At 40.2% G+C, this 20,202-nt stretch overlaps 1 protein-coding gene across 4 annotated transcripts; it reads right to left on the reverse strand.

The window, feature by feature from the left end:
- Nucleotides 1–960: 960 nt before the first annotated feature.
- On the reverse strand, nt 961–19,831 carry RNF13 (ring finger protein 13). 4 transcript variants are annotated; one of them, XM_064721505.1, is made up of 10 exons: nt 19,715–19,831; nt 16,238–16,365; nt 14,070–14,150; nt 9,760–9,885; nt 8,581–8,668; nt 6,788–6,878; nt 6,180–6,285; nt 4,076–4,169; nt 3,640–3,720; nt 961–2,409 (listed from the first exon to the last, which is right to left on the reverse strand). In XM_064721505.1, exons 2-10 carry the CDS (start codon nt 16,349–16,351, stop codon nt 2,045–2,047), a joined length of 1,146 nt encoding a protein of 381 aa, XP_064577575.1. In that variant the 5' UTR covers nt 16,352–16,365; nt 19,715–19,831; the 3' UTR covers nt 961–2,044. The 4 variants fall into 4 exon arrangements, with proteins under 4 accessions (XP_064577575.1, XP_064577576.1, XP_064577577.1 ...); XM_064721506.1 differs by having other exon boundaries at nt 19,684–19,818; XM_064721507.1 differs by lacking the exon at nt 19,715–19,831 and adding an exon at nt 19,229–19,510.
- Between the last annotated feature and the right edge of the window lie 371 nt (nt 19,832–20,202).

The following is a 20,202-nucleotide window of genomic DNA, read 5'->3' on the forward strand; positions in this document are numbered from 1 at the left end:
TTCTGACCAACTTCCCTCTCTTGAGGTCTTTGTCACCTGTTTCCTTCTGTTTGGTTAAGAATTAGGTGTTGTTCAAATTACTTTTTCAAATGCATTTGTTGGTGAATTTTCCTAGCATAACTGTCTGCAACTGACTGCAGGCACTAGAATTACATAAGAGCATAGTAAAAAGTTTAGGTCAGTTTGTGGTTCTGGAACTCTTCAGATTTTGGGGACCGTTCCTGGAATACAATAATGAATAATCATATGCACTCACAGCAACAGCAGGGACCTGTTTTAAGAAAAATATTTCAGGGTAGTAATTGCATTTTCAGAAACCATTTTCCCATTTGGACTCACCTAGACATATGCACGGTGAAGGGGTATTTTGCCTTGTGAAAATATACCACTGCACTGGCTGTCATTACCCCATGGCTGCTGGCAGCAGTGGTTTGGAGATGAATCATCCTTTTGTTATTATCCTTCTGCTGTGCCTTATCGTGCAAAATAAACTTTCCCTGCTCTCAGCCAGGCCCAGAAAACAGATCTGCAGTGCAGAATATGTGGCTGCATAGAGTAAGGTCAGAAACCCCATCTGGGAGCCTCACCTGCCATCGCTTGTCCAGGGTTCTGGCACTGGGCTGTGGTGCTGCAGGTGCTGCCAGCTGGGTAGGAATTGTTCAGAGCACCCTGCTCCTCCTTCACACTCCCCCAGGCAAACTACAGACTCTGGCCAGTCCAAACTCCTCCTCAAGCTACAAGTGAACAAAAATGAAGGTTTTCTGCATAACTAAGACCCCTGCACATAGCACTGGTCAGTGCAACCCCTTGTACTGTGATTCACAGTACGATGTAGGAAACATCTGCTTGGGCTCCCAATAGTTCCACGTTACACATCTCCAAAAGCACTTCAGCCTCAGTAATGGAGGTGAGTACTCAAGGCCTCAAGTGATGCAAAAGTTCAATAAAGTCCTTTTGATATTTAAAGTGGAAAACATGTTTATTAACATTCTTTCAAGCTTTCCTTAGTCAAGGCCATATAAAAAAATCTCCATTTGAGTATATGCATGGTTTTACTTTCTACATAGTTACAGAGGTATTATATAGAATCTACCTTTTTTTGTGATACACTGGTAAGTACTGAGTTCTGTGAGACTGGTGTAAGCACTTGTCTTCAAATCAGGTATTTGAAAAGAACATTTTTTTATATACAGTTTAGCAGACTAATGCAGCATAAAATGCTCTTAGTAAGAGGTATATGAGCCAAGGATCAATATATTACTTACCCTAAACTTTTTTTTCTGTGTGGAACAAAACCTCTGTCTTGGTTATCTGCCAGCTCCCACCTCCTCACTGGAAACCACACAAGGTAGTAGCAGCAAGGAGGGATAATAATGTGCTTATGGTGGACCTGACCTTGTGAATTGCTCAAAACTAAACATATACTCTAAGTTTCCTCATCCTGGGAATTGCCCAATAGAACTGCTTAAACTCAGCTACCATGGCAAACTCCAAAGGATCATTTGGAATCACTGTGTTGAGATAAAAGTGGAATTTCTTCTGCTTTAACATACCAGCACATAGAATATTGGTCTGTTCTACTTTTTCCTTTCAGCAGTGGTGACAATTTTTAGGAAAACTATACAAACATGCAAATACAGTTTTTGTTGGGCCTAAGGGGTAACACATATCTACATATAATAAATATTGCTCTCAGGATGACCCAGTTGTAGCTACAAAATGGAAATAAAAGTACTTCCAGAGAAATCCCATTTCAACAGGAGACAGTCTCTGCGATATTTCAATTGATATAAACTATTAACATTATTCATTAGCATTGTGAAGTCCAGTTTAACTGTTGGTTTTGAGAAGACAGAATGTGTGACTGAATACCTGAATCAAAAATAATCTACCTGTAATGATTTAACCAGAGTACTACTACATGAACTGCTGCTCCTATCAAAGAAACCAAATGGATTACAGATTAAAAGAGATTCCCTATGCAAAGGTTTGTAAATAGCCTCAAGAACCCTTTTGTTCATACACCTATGGGTCATTAGTAGTCTCAGACAGTGTTTGCCACTCTGTACTCCCTGTCCTCACTGGGCTGCAGCTGAACCACTACACTTTCTTCATTCATCCCATTTTCCGCATCACTGCTATCAACATTGTCATTGTCATCCTCCTCATACTCCGAGGACTCGGTCATGTTCTGATGGGAATGGGACTCTGACAGAGCCCCGAAGGACTGTGTGCTGACCGAGGCCAGAGGCCTGAGCAGAGGAGTGTTCTCAGACACTTCATTCTCCTCCTGGCTGCTGTCTGTCTCCGAGTCAGAGTCCCCCTGGGAAGGGACCACTTTCTGCTTACACACAGGACAGGTTTTTTTTGTTTTTGTCAGCCACGGGTCCACACACTTGCAGTGATACGCTGTTAGAAAATAAAATACAAGGACATCATTATAATAGTGAAAAGGACAGGGAAATCTGCTAAACCATTTCTGCTGAGTGACACTGGAGAATTTTAGAACGTAACTCACACACAGAACTCTAGTGCCAAATTTGTTGGCATGTAGCCTGTTCAAAACACCTGATGGCTTAGGATCTGAGTCACTTGGGTATATGCAATGGATACCTGTTTTTTACTGAGTGAATGACAGCAGTAGTACAACAGGCCACATCTGATGACAAACCTTAAAGATTTTTGAGCAATTCCATCCACTTAGCAGCAGGCATGCCCATCATCATCATCCCCACATCATCCTCTCACCTCCACATCAACATGTATCAACACACTTCATTATTACAAGACATTACTGCGTGATTTTGTGGATCTTAAATTAGGTCTGTAACTGGCACTGCAACTAGACTGGCTGTGTTTAAAAACAAGTATTTGTCTTACTTATGGTATTAAAAATTCAGCTCTTCTTGGTAAGATAGACTTTTACTTGGCAAAGAGCTTGTATTTACATGGGCCAGCAACACCATGTTTAGTACCTGGTCAAGCACACTGGAAACATGTTATACACACGACTGGTGCTGGGGGTTGGTGGTGTTCAAGTTAGGTTACCTCTGCAGTCCCCCACGTGGAGAGATACCATGGACTTGTTCTTTCTCTTCTGAGAAATCCTTGTTTGTCAGCCTAGTCTGAAATTGGTTTTATGACTGAGGTTGTAAAAGCTCAGCCTGTCACCTGCTGTGCTGGCTGTGTATAGAAAGCTGTAACACATCTGCACTGGGCTGGACTGGAGAAAGACTGTGACAGGGAAAATATTTCACTAACTGACTTCCAAGTGCAGTCAGGCAGTGGAGGCATGGCTGCAGACTCCAGGACAGACCCATCCCTTCAGCTGCACCTCTAAGTCACCAAGAGCGTAGTTAGGTTTTGTGGTTTATTTTTCTTGGGGAAAGTGAAGGCCTATTTATTTAAATGTAAAAGTATTACAATAAATATTGATATTTAGGGGACAGCATCTAGTCCCAATTTTCTTTTATGTGTATATCCAAGGAAAATGCAAAGTGGGAATGCTAGCTTTTTAGCTTGCATATAGGCAAAATGGGATTTATAAATCACTTACTAAACATATGCACTGTAGGTTTTGGACAGTGTTTTGGAAAGCTCTTTTTAATCTAAATTCAAACTTAAAACACAGTTGCTTACCATGAGAGCACGGAAGGATCCTGAGCTTGTCTCCATCCTCATATTCATCCAGACAAATGGCACACACATCATATTCATCTCCTACACCATGCAATTGAGAATTAGTTTAACTTTAAAGGCCTTGCAGCAGACCCTCCTGACATGCACATGGGCTTGGGAACTTGCATGCAATTTCTGCACTGATTTTTTTTTTTAAGCAATGTTTTAATGCTCAGCCACAGCCTTCTCTGCTCCCATTAAGGAAGTGTTAGAACTCCTCTATTTCAGTGAGAACAGGGCCAAGATAAACGTTTTGTATGCTTTCACTCAAAATTCTTCTACCTATTTCAAGTGTACTCAAAATTATCTCTGAAACTTAATACCCCTTTGATTTACAAGGTTTCTGGAGTTAAAAACAATATGATCCAGTGAGTTAGACAAAGAATGATCCACTTGCCTTTCTTAAACTTATGTACAGGAAGTTTCTTAAGCTGATCCTTCCTAAGCCGATTCCTTCTTGCTCTGTGTCTGTCCTGAACAAATTTTGTTATCTGGAAACAGACAAGATAACATGACCAGTAAGTTACACCAATAAAAGAACAACAGAAGTTTTGATTTATGAAGCTTTGCAGTATTTTGGTCGAAAAGGAACCCCAGCTAACACAGAATAACTTCTTTCCTTGGCTGAACACAAGGATGAAGCCACACAAGCCCAAAGGCTGTTCTCCATGAACATGGCACTTGGAACTGAGAGTACACAAGGGTTTTTTTGAGAGGAAAGAGAAACAAAAAGGTATGTATCCTACATAAAATAATGGCCATTGCTGCAATCCTCTACTGAGGCCTGTAAAAAGCAGGAAGTATACTGCAGAGCAAAACACAATTCAGTAAGTTTGAACAGTTTTCCTTACAGATTTAGATTATTACAGGTCTTTTAGAGAATTATTCCCACATTCATCAGAACTGTTTCAATATTAGCTAAAAGAGTAGGTTGAGGAGTAAAGGGTTTACTTTGAGTTATTGTTACATGTTATACTATGCCATACTAAGATCACTCAGTTAAAAAAAAACAACTAAATAACTAGTAATACAAAGCTCTCCAAATAACTGTAATAAAAATTTTGTTTCAATTTTCTTCATAGTCCCAGATGCTATTTCTGTTCAATTTCTAAATTTAGCACCTGTGATATGACAGTTTTTCAAATATGATGACAAGCAAAGAAATGAACAAAGGATATTTGAATCTAAACTGTTCATTCAGGCTCTTTCACCACAACTAAACAATAAACTGTATGCACAAACTGCAGTTTTTCTGCTGTAATGCAGTTCCTTAGTGACAATCAGAGTCTCATGTAAATCTCCTAATTAAAAACAAGATTGTCTTAAAGAAGCAGGGACAGAATCAGGAAAGAATGAGGAAATCCAACCTGGAACCTCCCTGAAATCAATTTCACTGCACCAATTAATTGTCCAGTGCTCTAGTCTGTTGAGCTGTCTCTGTGAAGACCTCTCTATATGCAAGGGAATCAGTATCTCCTAGTTTAGTATCCTTGGCATATTTACTCAGTGTGTATTCAACTCCTCGGTATTGGTTGCTGACAACACCACAGCAGAGACCTGGCCATAACACTGACCCCTGATGAGCACCACTGCAGCCCAGCCACCAGCCAGGTGTCAGCCCTTTGCTGCAACTGCCTCAGCCTGACCCTTCCCACAGCTCACCCACCGCCCTGTGTACACAATTAGCTTTCCTGGGGTGGTTTTGTACAGAAGGACACTGTAAAAGAAGGTAGCAAAAACTTTGCTAAAAAGAAATTCATCTTTAGGTGATCATTCTGCTTTGTTTTCAGAGCTGCTGCAATTGCAATTGTGCCAAACATGCTGGGGATTGCCAATGAAATATGTAACTTCCAGTGCAAAAAGTACTAATGCAGAAAAATATTTTAAGTGTTTATACAACAGTTGATGCATTACTTGCTTTTTATTAGAAGGTAAAATAATAATTTTGGCACAGATTACAAAAAAAATGGGATGCTGAGTATCCCGAAATATGTAACTATGCTACCTTCCCATTTCAAGGAGAGATGTCCCAGCTGAGAACCCCTACAGCAATGCACGTGCTGAGATCAGTGCTCTGTGCTGTGAGGCCCAGTGCTCACACACTCATAGCTACACCTGAGTGCAGTACAAAACAGTGAGCCCTGCACCCAGGAGCAGTGGCACTAATGAGTATTAAGTTTGGTAAGGCAGGATATGCTCTCAGTGTACAAGAGCACAAGGTCACTCTGAACGGGGCCAAAAAACAAGCACGTGTGGAGTTAAGAGTGCAGTGAGGACAATTCCTACTAGCAGTTACACGCTAAGGAGAACATCCAAAAGGCTCCTGATATCCCTCTGACAAAATCCTGCACCTGTTTGTTTTATTGATAAACTAAAGGATTACATGTAAGCATGGTACAGATATATGCAGTACACACAGTTTGACTCTTCCTTTAACTTCAGTGTGCGACAGCTCCCTGATGATTTGAAAGAAAAAAGTATTATTAAAAGAAGAAACTTACCATAAATATGACGATGAGAATAAGACAGATCCCTACTATTATTAGGAAAGGGATTAAGTAGTACTCCAAAGGAAGACTGAACTCTGGGATTAACACAACATGGCCACTGTGGAGAGGAAGAGATAACACCTTCTAAATTAATGAGAACTTAATGAACAAGCTGACGAGCAAATACAATAAAAAATTTTTTAAAAAGATTGTCACACAAGACACAGGAACCCTACAGGAACCCTACCTGTGCACAGCAAGACAGAAAATTCAGTCCATACCCACACAATGTAAAGATAATTAAATAAAAGTATAAAACACTGTGTCTTAGAACATTTTTTGAGTTAAAACTATTTACTGACCTCAATCAAATCTAGAGAAACCAGGAAAACCACCTCATAGCTGCTTTGGCAGCAGAATGAAAAGAAAGTAACATGACTATCAAAACATACAGTGAAATTAATATTCACTAAAGCATTACAGGTTGCTCTCAGCCATAAGACTTCACCTGAAACACCTATAACCTCTGTCATCACAGCATCCTACTTTAAAGCCATAAATATTCCAAAGAGACAACAATTTAATGCAAGGAGTACACAGCTGCATGTGAGTTAACCTACCCTTTTTCATAAGTAAACTCCTCTTTAAGAGAATTAGCTGATGTCTCACCAATAAAGACAGAAGGAATGTCAATCTTCTTTAAAATCTCAACTGTAGGAAAAAGTAGGAAAGTAAAAGTATTATTATGTGGACAATCTATGGGTACTCAAGATACAAAACCTGAACATTATGAGACTATCACAACAGGAAGATATTCTAGCACAGTGACATCCAGCCCAACGCACATGCATGTTACAGCTTTACTTCATATAAGTACTATTATTTTTCCTACACAATTTCTAGGGAATTTATTGCAGGTAGAAAAATTTAAATTCCTAATGGGATAAAGGCAGCCTAAAACCAAAATATGTTGACAAAACCGGATCATAATTTTAACTAGAATACCATTCTTCACTCAGAGATTCAAGCAAGTCACATAGCTCCATTGATTTCCAGAATTTCGGGCAACTTACATGATTTTGTGAACTGGTTCTATAAGTTTTAATTAATCTGTCTTCCCTCCTTTTCACCCCAAACATAAATAAACATACTGGAAACAACTGTGGCTAGATAAGGTCAGAAAGAAGAAAGAAGAAAATCAAAACATATTTCAGTCTCAAGAAACTGGATGAATTGTTGTCTTCTCTGTCTACCAGTGAAGGCAGAAATAAAGGAAAAGTTATCAAAAGATAAGTCACATATTCTAGCAAACCTTCAGCTTCACATTGTATCGATTTGCCCACTAATACTTCACATTTAAAGCTCAAAGTAACCTGAGTTTAGTCCATCTCAAAGCAGTCAGGTTCCCCAAGGCAAAAGCACACGTGGCTGAACGTCAGCTCACTCTATGAGGTCTGTGTGTGTTGGGAACTTGTTCTACATTTTGGTTACTCAGTGAAACCTGAAAATAAGATTCACATGGGTTGAGAATTCATTTAACCCACTTTCACATAACTGCCCAGACTACTCAGCTCCCATGTAGTTTGTCAAAGTTCACTCCTAGTTTACTCAATGGCATTTCCACTGAAAAAGAATTTATTTTCCTCTTATTTATTTTCTTGTTCCATATTGAACAGGTTGAAAACTGAACAAAATAAATGCCACAAGGAAAGCAGTAACAGCACTAGAAACACAAAGCACATACCACAGAACAAAACTAGCACTCTGACTAGATTTCAAGATGTTCTAAACATATCCACTTCATGAAGGTTAAAACTGGAACAGTAACACAAGAATGGTAAATGGTGCACTGGTCTCTAAATACTCTCTTTCCAACTGAAAATTAGTGCAGGTGATATGCTAGAATCCATTTGTCCAGAGGAACAGGAAGATGCATCCAACAGTGCATCAACAAACTGGAATGACTATCACAGGTGAACTTCATGATCCAAAGTCCTTTCCAACCTAAATGGTTCTATGATTCTAAATACTAAAATGTCATATTATAAAGTTTGCTTTCCTTCCAAATGCACATTTTCTACTTTTCCACTTAACTAAGAATACATCAGCTATTTTCCACATAAGTAATATAAATCTAGCCCAGAACACTTGAACTGAAATTTGAAGGAAAACCAAAAGAAACGTTCAGAGAAGGTACAAGTCAATGTATTTGTTCTTACACAAAATTTCCTGTTATTATATCTTAAAAGCAAGAGGATTTATCTGGGTTTTTTGTTTAGTTTGGTTTTGGTTTTTGTTCGTTTGTGGTGGTGGTTTTGTTGTTGATGTTCTTGTTGTTTTTTTGGTGGTGCTGCTGTTTCCAGTGGGTGAGATGATATTCAAACAGGAGAGAAGAAGTGATACCTGTACTTACTGTCGTTGGATCCCATGCTTATGAGGTCATCAGAATCAACATTGTGAACTATGGCTGCCTTGTATCCGGCTCTCTGGGCATTTAACACCTGTAAGCCACACAAAATGCTTACTGGAAAGACTATTGCTTCCAAACACAGTAGCCTGTCTGTGCTTTCTGAGATAAGATGCACTCCCACAAAGTGATTAACATGGACATAATTTGCACCTATAAACCATGTGTCACCTTTCAAAGCAAAATCATATAAAAATTTTTATACTCAGGTAAAAATTTCTTCAGAAAGCCATTTTAATATTGTCTTCACACAGACTACATATATATATATCAAAAACAGAATTAAAAACTTTCTACAAATAGTTAAAAATATTTAATCATAATTGAAAATAAAGGCACTAACTCACTTTGGTAATCTAGATATCACCACTTGAGAGTTCATCAAGTCAGATGAGTACTATCTTTTCTGTGCTTTAGAGATGTGGAATATCTCACTTGAAAGCCCAGGTATAAGAAGCTCTCTCATGGAAAAGTGCAAAATTATAACTATAGGTACAAAACTATTAACATCCTGTGTACCAATTACATTTCTAATATAGACTCACCTTTTCATCAATACAAGGAAAACCCAAGGTCCATGTAAATGACATTTAGATGTTCAGAGAAGGGAATAGAGCTGGGGCAGGGTCTAAAGCACAAGGAGTGGCTGAAGGAGCTTGGGGGCTCAGCCTGGAGAAAAGGAGGCTCATGGGTGACCTTCTCACTCTCCACAGCTCCAACAGGAAGGTTCAGCCAGGTGGGAATAGGGCTCTTGTCCCAGGCAACCATCAGTAAGACAAGGGGACATAATCTAAAGCTGTGCCAGGGAAATTGAGGTTGGACATCAGGAAGACTTTCTTCACAGAAAGGGTGATAAAACATTGGAGATGGTAGAGTCTCCATCCCTGGAGGTGTTTAACAAAAGCCTGGTCATGGCACTCAGTGCTCTGGTGTAGTTCACATAATGGTGTTTAGTCACAGGTAAGCCATTGGTTGGACTTGGTGAGCTCTGGTTTATCTGTCTGGAGACAATAAAATTCTCCCTTCCCTTCATATCCATATCTATTCCACTGTTAGCTATAGAATTTTTTCTGAAGCACCAATAAACTCTTTGAAACAGAGGGTGGGGGGAAAATCACATCTTACCTTGACATCAAAGTTGCACTCCAGCCTTCGGATTAACACAATAAAAGCACCAGAGGAGTTGTCTCTCAGTGGAGGTGGGGCTATAGGTTCACATGCATTCTCTGGTTTGGAATTTATTAGAAATCCCTAGAAAACAGGAGCAGAAAAAGAAGTTTCATTTCTTTTTAACAAAAGGGTCAGTAGTCAAGTATATGGAAAGAAAATGTCACATTTTCATACAATAGCTAAAAAAATTGTTATTATCAGCTCAGTCCTATACCATAGTAAGATTTCTGCTACTTCCCTGACTACATATTTTCATTTATCAGAATTTTTATATCTGTAACTAATTAGAAAGTTTAGAAGAAAATACAGTTTTTCTAATCCCATCATACTGAGACTCTGCAGTGTAATTCAAGAAAAAAAAAAGACAGCATATATTACATTAATATAGTGTAACTATTGTTCGAGGACATATGAGACTAATACAGGAAACCACAAATACAATGGCCTAAGAAACACCAACACAAACTCAGCACTCGCCAATTAACAACAGAACACAAGCAAAGTTCCATCTATATGACTGACCTAGCATACGAAACAGTTGGTTTGCTATGGTAAGCAAAGATCACTCAATAAGCTATAGCTGAAAGCTTCAAGAAGTAGGAAACTCTGGCAATATCAACTTTGAAGCAATCTTTGAGTTTTTAGGTGCTGAGATGGTAGCCTTCTGTCAGCAGTCTACAGCCACTTACTGTAGAATCTGACAAATAGTTTTTTACAACTTGCTTACTAATAAATCTTAATCACAACATCTGAAAGAGTATTTCATCCTATTGTAACAAATATCATAGCATTTTTAAAAAGTAATTAAAATCTTAATACAAAGAGAAAGTTTTAGTATAATATTCAGTTCTAAAACTCCATCATTTCTACACATGTGATGACATCTGTCTTAATTAAGACACAGGGCTGTCTAAGAGTTAAAAAGGTCAGAATCAAAGCTCCTTATATCTATTTCTGGTGTATTAAATTGGCTCACTACTTGGGTCACTTAATCACCCTCTGATTCCCAATATAGTCAGTAAACAACTACACAGCTTTAACATACCTTCTCCCCATGATAACACTCACTGGGCATGGAAATGAAGCTTGCTTGAGGGAAATTGCACAGAAATTCCTGAGTTACAGGAATTCTTGCAGTACTTTACTACCCTTTGGGATTAAAAGGGCAACATGGAATTAAAGAGCAGTCCACTCTTTCACCTTATCACCAGCTTTTTTTCCTTTTTTTTTCCTTGCATAGGGGTTACATTCAACGCTGCAACATTAACAACGTTGCAGAGGCAGCTTTGGGGGCTCTAGAGGCTTACAGACAGAATAAACATAAAACAACTTCCTGCCCACACGGGCTATTCACGGTCTCTATGGGGTTAAATAAAATACAAACTCCCCTTCTCCAGAATTTGGAAGGTGGTCTGCCTAAATTTTTGTTTAAGAATTCTAAGCTGTAAAAGGAAACACAACTCAGTCATAAACCCTCATACATTGTCCAAAGGGAACAGCAAGATGAATCACTGCCACATGACTGATTCCATGTAGCCACTGCCACAGCAAAAAAGGTAAGGAAGCCTGAACTTCCCACAAGCCCTAAATTGCCTGGATGACCGGACACAACCTCCTTTCTCATGCACAAGTGTTTCAATTGCCAGAGTGAAACAGAAAATACATTTTATCCAAAATGAACAAACTTACTGACACTGACTTGTACAAACGTGACTCTAAAGGAAACAAACGGTTCCTGTCACTGCAGAGCACCTCAGGTCAGGCAGCCAGAGAGAGAGAGACCTTGCCCCTTGATGCTGAACTCAGCACAGCACACCAAAATGCATAATCTCAGCAACTACTTCCGTGAATGTGAAGACTAGAACTGAACTGGATACTCACCTGGCTTTTATGTACTTTTCTAAGCAACAGGCCTGTGACACCAGTCCACAGCATTAACATCACCATAGGAAATTTATTTTTAAATAATTTAGTTTCTACCTCCTCTATCTTATATTACAGAGATAAAAGTTATGAATAAAAGCCTTCACACCAGTTACTACTGTCACCAGTATATCTGGACAGCTACTACCTCAGCAGAACCCAGAAAGAGCAAAATGCGCCTTATCACTGCTGTCTAAGGAAGATGCATTTATTTAACCTCTCACAGTTCTTTCCCATTTTATTTTCAACTTCCTCTCTCTTCTGTTAGTTTCACTCAGTCCACCTACAGATCTTCCTGTCTTCCAAGTGAGTGTACTGACCACACTAAAGACATGAAAAGTATTTATCCTGCTGTAAAAGACATTCTTGCGGCTGTATTTCAGAAGACATCAAGTCTTCAGAATTTCTAATCCAGCACAAAATACTGATAAAGCCTAACCTGTATTCCCATGGCCATATCCATCTTGGACAGTTTTTGCATATTAATCCTTTTGCATGAAGTCAATACAATTTTTCCCTTTCCAGATCCAGTAACATTTGCAAACCTTTACATCTTACTTCTGTCTTCTCTAATACTAGGTGACTTTTACAATTCCATATGATATAATATTTATACGTTTTTCCATGTCAATGAAGATGGGATTAAGAAAAATTTTAAAAATAATTAAAAGCCATCTGCATATTTTCTGCTACTTCAATAGATCAGCACTTCCTAGTGCCTTCTCTTGATATTATTATGACCAGTTTTCAAGTCACGGTCCAGCATCCCTACCCAACATGATGCCATTTCAAGAAGACACTCCAACAGATAAGTAACAAAAATGTATATGTGTATCTGCATTTTCCTCAAATATTGATACAGAGTAAAAAAAAGAGCTTGAGTGTAACCCACACCTTAAGGGGCACTGGGAGAATGGGGGGCCTTCTCACCTGCTACGGGGCGTGGACTGCAACTGAACGGAAAACATGTAAGGAGAGGGCACAGGATCAATCACAATCCCTGCCCTGGAGCCCAGCACCGGGCACAGCCCACAGGCACCACTGCAGAGCTGCAGCCCCTGAGCTTCAGCAATGCAACAACAGTAGCAAACAGCAGCTGTAACTTCCCAAAAAACTGAGCTACAGTTGCTTTATAGAGCATAATTAACCTGGGCCACACGCATCTCCCTTGCCATGCCACCCCTTCACAGTGTGAAGGGGCTTCCCAATGTCGGACTGTAGGGAGACAGTGAATCTTCCAAACAGATTTTTCAAAAAACTGTATCACACAAAATTTAGTCTGTCTTCTGCTGATTCCAGTGCAAGGCAACTGACATCATGTATCAGTATTGCCATCAAAACACAGAAAACAGTGGTCTATCAAACTTCTTAGTAAGATTTCCATTATTTATCTATTTTTAATATATTTGATAAAAATTCTAGCAAAATCTCCTTAAGCAGACAAAGATTACCAAATTTCACTTCTTTGCAAAAGAATCTGCCTTTTCACAGGCAACATCAGATCCTTTGCTTATTTGTTTTATTTGAGCAGTTGATTAATAATTTCTGTCTTTATTTTTCCTTTGCACTACATTCCTTTAATTTTTATCTTTTTTATCTTGCAGAGGAAATGCTCAGCAGATACAGTTCTCTTTAAACATATTCAACATTCAAATTCAATCTAGCACTTCCCAATCAAATCTGTCATTATCTCGAACCCTTTGTGCCTCACACTGAGTGCCAAAAAGGATTGTGGGGGTTTTACCCCACCCAGCCCTCAAGCCCCTTGCAGCTGCTCACTCACTCACTCCCCCACCCACAGCATCAGGGAGGGAATTGGAAGGGTAGAAGCTAAAGAACCTGTGGGTCCAGATAGAGACAGGGTAATAAGAAAAGCAAAAGCCACACACACAAGCCAAGGAAAATAAAGAACGAATTGGCTTCCTCCATAGGCAGGCAGGTGTTGCAGGGCCCCATCACACACAGCAGTGACTTAGGAAGACAAACACCATGCTCAAAAAGCCTTTCTCTTTCTTGCCCCCAGTTCATATACTGAGCATGATGCCACAGGGTCTGCAATAGCCCTTTGATCATTTTGGCTCCTCTGTCCTGGCTGTGCCTCCTCCCAGCCTGCCATGCACTCCCACCTTCCTCACCAGCACGGCAGCAGGTGGGAGCAAACAGGCCTTGGCTGTGGGGGCACTGCCCAGGAGCAACAAAATCACCTCTGTAAACCAACCCTGTGCTCAGCACAAAGCCAAAACACAGCTCCATACCAGACACAGGAAGAAAATAAACTTTAGCTCAGCTTAAAAAAGCACTACATATATATATATATACACACACACATATGGGTTTTTTACCTTCAAGCCTTCTGCTGGCAGTCTGTAGCCAAATCTAGCAGGTAGATCATCAAATGTCTGGGTTCCATTTTCAAGGTTATACTAAGAGAAATAATTTTTTTAAAAAAATTAGGTTTGCAACAAGACAAATAGTTAACAAGTATAAACAAAACCAAATATCACTGTGTATTTTTTTAGATTAAAGTATTTATCAGACATAGGACATCTTGTGACCATGTCAATGAAATCACAAAACTGCTGATTCCACCTGTCTTCTACTCACATGTTAAAATCATTCTTTTCTTATCTAGCTGTCAAAACAAGATAGTAAGTAATACATATTTTGTTGAACTATTTACATGACAAATCGTTCTTTCTACTGTATAAATTTCAAATACTATCATATGTGCACAGCAGAAACTACAAACAAACCAAGCAAGCAAAAATCTGAAGAGCGGGGACACTTGGATGTGGAGTTTTCTTTGGATGGTAGTGGATGGATGGTAGTTTTGCTCTGAATTCATCTGTGTACAGGGAAAGCAAACTTTTAAGAGTTGCTTTACTGTAGCCTCCATATGCCATCCCTTCCCAATTCCCTACCATACATTCAGAATAGTCGCTGACAAGTATCTCTAGTTTTGTTTTATAATAACTATGAGTTTTAATTTTAAGATAGAGGAATACTGTAAAAGGCCCTAAATACGTGCAAGCTTTGTTTCTCCTTTCTTAGTTCATCTTCTCTGGCTGTATAACATGCCAAACCAACACAGAATTCAAACAGAAAAAAATACTGTGTATTTATGGCACATTTTTTAATTAAAAAAAAAGGTTTCCTGCAAAAGTGGTGAAGTCTACAGTTAACAGACTTGAACATGCATCAGTTGTTTTATTAAACAGCTTGGTGAGTCAGAAATGTTTGTCTATTCATCGTATCATCCAACTGTCACACAGAACAGCCAAGTAAGGATCCTGTTTGTTTCAGAGGGATGTTTCCAACCAGCCAGGCTTGGACAGGGGAGTTCAAACTACAGTTCAGAGAAAAACACTGCCGTGATTTAGCTGAAGTCTTCCAAAGGAGCAATGTTTGGAAAGAGCTTTCTTCCCACAGACTTTGAGGGGAAAGAGGTAGGAATGGAGCCAAATTTCAAAGAAGTTTCTTTATTCTATGTAACCAATGTGCCCCACACAATCTCTCCTCCTGACCTTCCATCAGAGAGCACCAGTGCACCATCTTCCATTCACCTTCTTCAGAATGTCCTGAGCTCAGGCTACTGCCAGTTTGCCCTTGAATCACTTGACAAGCCCCAGCTTCAGCCAGGAGTTTGACACAAGCCTATTTCTTTTTACCCCTTTTTAAAAAAATAACCAATCCTGTCTCACATAACAGCACTTTAAATAGACATGATCCTTTGAGGCTGCAACTATATGAGAACATAGAAGCATAAGATCACTCCTAAATGTAAAGGGAAAAGAAGAACTTCTTTCCTTGGTAGGAACCCAAAACTTTGGCCAGAGTTTTGCTAACAAATGGTTAATCATTAAATGGTGAAATCTCTCAAGACTGTAAGTGATCTGTGCACCAGCAATTCCATGTGACACAATGCAAACATTCCCTCTTCTGAGCATCTTTTAAGCATTCCACTGGCTCCTTTGTACAGCAGTTTAGTATCTAGTTCATCTCTTAGTTTCTTACTTCAAGATATTCTCAGAATAAATCTGCAACTTCCAAATATCTAAGAATAAAACACACTTCATTTTTATACAGTATTGTTTTAGAATACTACACACAAAGCTTAAATAGGAAAAGAACCCCAACTATTATTTCCAAAGTGCTCTGTTTTTCTTTTTTGAGGTTGGGGTGAGTTGTTTGTTTCCTTTTAAGTAATTTTTCTAAGAGAGGAAGAAGCAAGAATGAGTTAGGTTTTTATAAAAAGAGGAAGCTCAGACTTGGTGACAGAGAAAAGAGGGGAAAGGGAAATTGTGCTTACAGTAAAAAGTTTAAAATTTCACAATAAAATGATCACATCAGTGCCATGATAAAGCGATTATCCTTCTGCATTGTTTCTGTGTATTTTTTCTTCAAAAAGTTTTTACAGAATAGTATCAACTGATTCATTAATGGAACAGTTGAAGAGATAATTCAATATCATAGATATTTCATCCATGTAGAAAAGTATTATTATACTTACTGCTAAAATATCTGCCTCCACAGGTAAAAGATTCAGGAAGGCAAACAACTGCACAGTCACAATAGTGTATATCTGAGTGGCAGACAACATCAGCATTCCTATTGATAACAGCATATTTTATTCAATACCTGCAAGAAAAGAATCAGAGTCAAGGCACACATCAAATACTTTCCTCTGTCATTTTACAGGACTCTTGGTCACTTAAAACTCTTCATATGCAAAATATTATTCAACGTATACCTTTGAGAAACAAGTAATCTTAAAGTTATAGGGTTATTTTAGAAGTTATATGATTATTTTAGAAGTTCCTTTTGCTAGAAGCATGTCCCTCCATGGGAGTGACAGCATGCATAAACAACAAAAACTGTAAGAGCAAGACTTGAAAAGGCTTCAGGCACCACAAAGCAATGCAAGGGGTACAAAGGGATGATCATTCACATCACATTAATCATCCTTAGACACTTCATTTTAAACTTCTCTTCTTCTAGCACAAATCCAAATCAGCAAAATTCCTGATGTACCTTGAAAAATTCCACTAAAAGTATGGACTCCAAAAATACACTTGCAAAAGCAATGTGATACCAACTTGAAGGAACTTGAGATTTCTCTCAGGCTTAGCTACACCATGACTGTGGGCAAGCAACCTCTTAAGAATACAGAAAGCACAAAGTATCTTATTCCCTTTACAAAAGCTCACACCAAAACATGATCAAGCTAGAAAACCTCACATCCAGAATTTAAATAAACATGCTCCACTATACCTCATCCTCAGAGTACAAAACAAGCACCAATGAAGTGCTACCTTCAGCGGGAAATATAACCACTTTCACTCCTGAATGTAAGAGAATTGTAGGGTCCACAGCTGAATGTCTCTAGAGATTCTTCCAGCCTCAAAATAAGAAATGACTGGAAATTACCTAAAATAGCTGTAACACAAAACAATGGGCCCATTTCTGGGTCCAACATAGCTATAAGAACTAAAATAATTAACAGACAAGTTGCAAAAGTGCACAGTATGCACTTAATGTAATTATCTGAACATCTGGATCTCCACTAACTTCTTTTACTGGAGTAATTAATAAAGTACTTCTCAAAAAATTCTATTAAGTCATACAAAATGTTAGTTGAAACAATTTTTTGTCAAAAACCTCCAAACTGTGGCTTCTTATACAATTGCTTTCATGTGAACTTGTTTTCATTTGATTGTAGCTATTTATTCTGAAAACTATTGACTTAACTGAGAAATCACAGCCAACACTACTACTACTACTTTCTTTTTCAGAATCAAGAAAAACCTAAGAATTCCTGTCCTTCTGACCTACCCTTCATGGGTTTTTCAACAAAAAGCATTGTCCCATACTGTGGGGCTCTCAACATTAATTAAAGCAAATACCAGAGAGATAAACTTGATTTAAGCTAACATGAAGATAACTAGAATTTATTATTAGTATTTGGAGGAAACAGCTGATACTGATACTTTCAACTGTAGTATTGAAAGTTTTGTCACTCTGTTCTCCAAAACTGATATGACATTAACAACTCTTAATGTTGTTAATTAACAACATGATTCCAACTTGGCCAGAATCAGACATATAATGCTTTGTGAAATTTTCAACTGGTTCACAGAAATGAAGTTACACTCACAGGAAAGAAATAGTAGTGAGTTACACAACTAATGAACTTTTATTACTAAATTAAGATTTATCACATTCTCTCATCAGCCTGCCCTAAAAAAGAGGACATCAGTGAAACTGGGAGGATAAAAGAACCATTGTTTCAAATACACAGCCATTTTTACTATGACAGAAACAACAATACACTTGAAGCTACCAGAGCACTTTAACCAACACAGTAAGTCCAGCACAGAGAAAAGCACTAAAGAGTATTAAGCAAGCTTAGAAAACACAAGAATTACAGCGGTCCTTGCAAACAAAATGCATATACAGTGCACCCTTCCCCATCAAAGTTACATGCACACAAATTCTTCTGTGCTCAGGATCTGACGTCTCAGATGCAAGCCAAAAAGCCTTACAATTCCTGAAATTCCATGGCTCTTTGGAAAGCATGCCCCTCTCAGCTGAGGGAGGCAGCTCAGAGCACACAGAAATGCAGGTGTGTGGAAAAGGGCTCTACTGTAAACTAAACAAAACCAGATCAACCTGACTCTGCAGTAACCTTGCACGCTTCACACTTGATTTACCAGTGTGTATAGACAAAGTTGTCCTTAAATAACTTTGAGTATTTCTTTGCACTCTCCATGCTAGAACACACAAACCGAACTGTGCCTGAGGTGCTGCATCCCTCTGTCATGGATCTGAAATGAGGAGGGGAAAACGTGGGGTGTGCTGGACCAGCACAGCTATGAGCAGCAAAAACACACCAAGCACATATAAGATAAAGGTCACAAATGCATTGCACAACTCAGAGACACAGACATGAACTTTCATAGCTTTGGGCAAATGTTCACAGGTCAGGCTTCACAAACTACACCTAAATATGAAATTTTTAGATATTTGTATCTCAATCAACTCAAAATCTGTTTCAGAGCATAATACAATACAAAGCAATTCTATAGTCACATGGTTATGTTTACATTTAAACTCTCAATAAAACAGCTTTTCCCTCCCACTTCTGAAAAAAAACCAAAACTTGTACATTTGTATGAAAAAAACTTAAATTCTACTCTTTTAAAGCCAAATGTGATTGTAAATCTTACAGCAATCACAAAAACAAACATATAAACATACAGAAACTTTGTGACAAATTCCAAATATTTTGGTAGACTCGGCTGCACCTTCCAAAATATCATAAGCAGAGGATTAACAAAAACTAGACAGCTAATAACAGTAATTCTCATTCATGTCCTCTAATATCCCCATATCTGAATTCTTGCATTTTGATGCCATCGTATCATTACTGACACAAATGTTCATCTCAGACCTATCACAAAACTGGACACTGACGCACGCGAAGTAAGATCAGCATTCACACCTGTTAAGATGCAGGAAGAACTCCTCCCAATTAATTTTAACGTTTTTACTGAGAACTTGGCTTTCAGCTAGTCAGACTCGACGCTACTCATCATCCCGCAAGCCCAACCAGCACCTCCAGCCCGGCTCAATACCACACACCCGGCAGGGACGGAACGCGCGACCAGGGGTCGAGCTTCCACCGGGCCAGGCGCGACGCTCGGGGAGCGCTCTAGAGGCCTCCGCTCCGCGTCGCTCATCTCCCTCCCGCAGTTCCCGGCAGTGCCGGGACCGCGGCCGCTCCAGCCGGGCTCAGCCCCGGCAGGGCCTAAGCCTCCCACGGAACCGGGCCCCGCCCCGCCACTCCAAAGGTGGAGGCGAATAAGCACTGCGCAATGGAGCAGCAGGCCCGAAAGTGCTCGGCCGCCGCACGGTCGGAGCGCCCAGGGAGCCTAGCGGCCGCGCCCCAATGCTCACCTGCGGCCCGGGGAACCCGCCCCGCGCTCACCTGCGCCCGCGGTTCCCGGGCGGCCTAGGCCGACGCCATGGCGCGTTCCGTGCGATCGGCGCCCGCGCCGGAAGTCCCGCCTGCCGCCGCTCCGTCGCGGGCGGTGGCCCGGGAGAGCCCATTGGCCACGGGGGCTGTTACTCAGTTGCGGCGGGGTGGGCCCGGCCCCGCCGGGGGCGTAGCTACGCAGCGGCTCCCGCCCCGCCGCCAGGGGGCGCGCAGCGCCTCCGGGGCCAAAGCGGCGCCTCCGGGAGCGCCTCGCACATCTGGGGCACGGGCTGGGGTATGGCTGGGGCACGGGCTGGGGCACATCTGGGGCATGGGCTGGGGCACATCTGGGGCACGTGCTGGGGCACATCTGGGGTATGGTTGGGGCACATCTGGGGCACGGGCTGGGGCACATCTGGGGCACGGGCTGGGGCACATCTGGGGCACATCTGGGGCACGGGCTGGGGCACGGGCTGGGGCATGGCTGTCCCAGGCTGTCC

This window comes from Zonotrichia leucophrys, chromosome 9 (genome assembly GCF_028769735.1).
Source record: "Zonotrichia leucophrys gambelii isolate GWCS_2022_RI chromosome 9, RI_Zleu_2.0, whole genome shotgun sequence".
NCBI classification, from domain to species: domain Eukaryota; kingdom Metazoa; phylum Chordata; class Aves; order Passeriformes; family Passerellidae; genus Zonotrichia; species Zonotrichia leucophrys.

What these genes read in the sequence shown, in the direction of transcription:
- RNF13 (XM_064721505.1), bottom strand. Translation starts at nt 16,351, where the DNA reads ATGCTGTTATCAATAGGAATGCTGATGTTGTCTGCCACTCAGATATAC. An exon ending in TGCCAGCAGAAGGCTTGAAG is followed by an intron (nt 9,886 to 14,069) that starts GTAAAAAACCCA and finishes CCTGTTTTCTAG; the next exon opens with GGATTTCTAATAAATTCCAA. An exon ending in GAGTTTACTTATGAAAAAGG is followed by an intron (nt 6,286 to 6,787) that starts GTAGGTTAACTC and finishes TCCTCTCCACAG; the next exon opens with TGGCCATGTTGTGTTAATCC.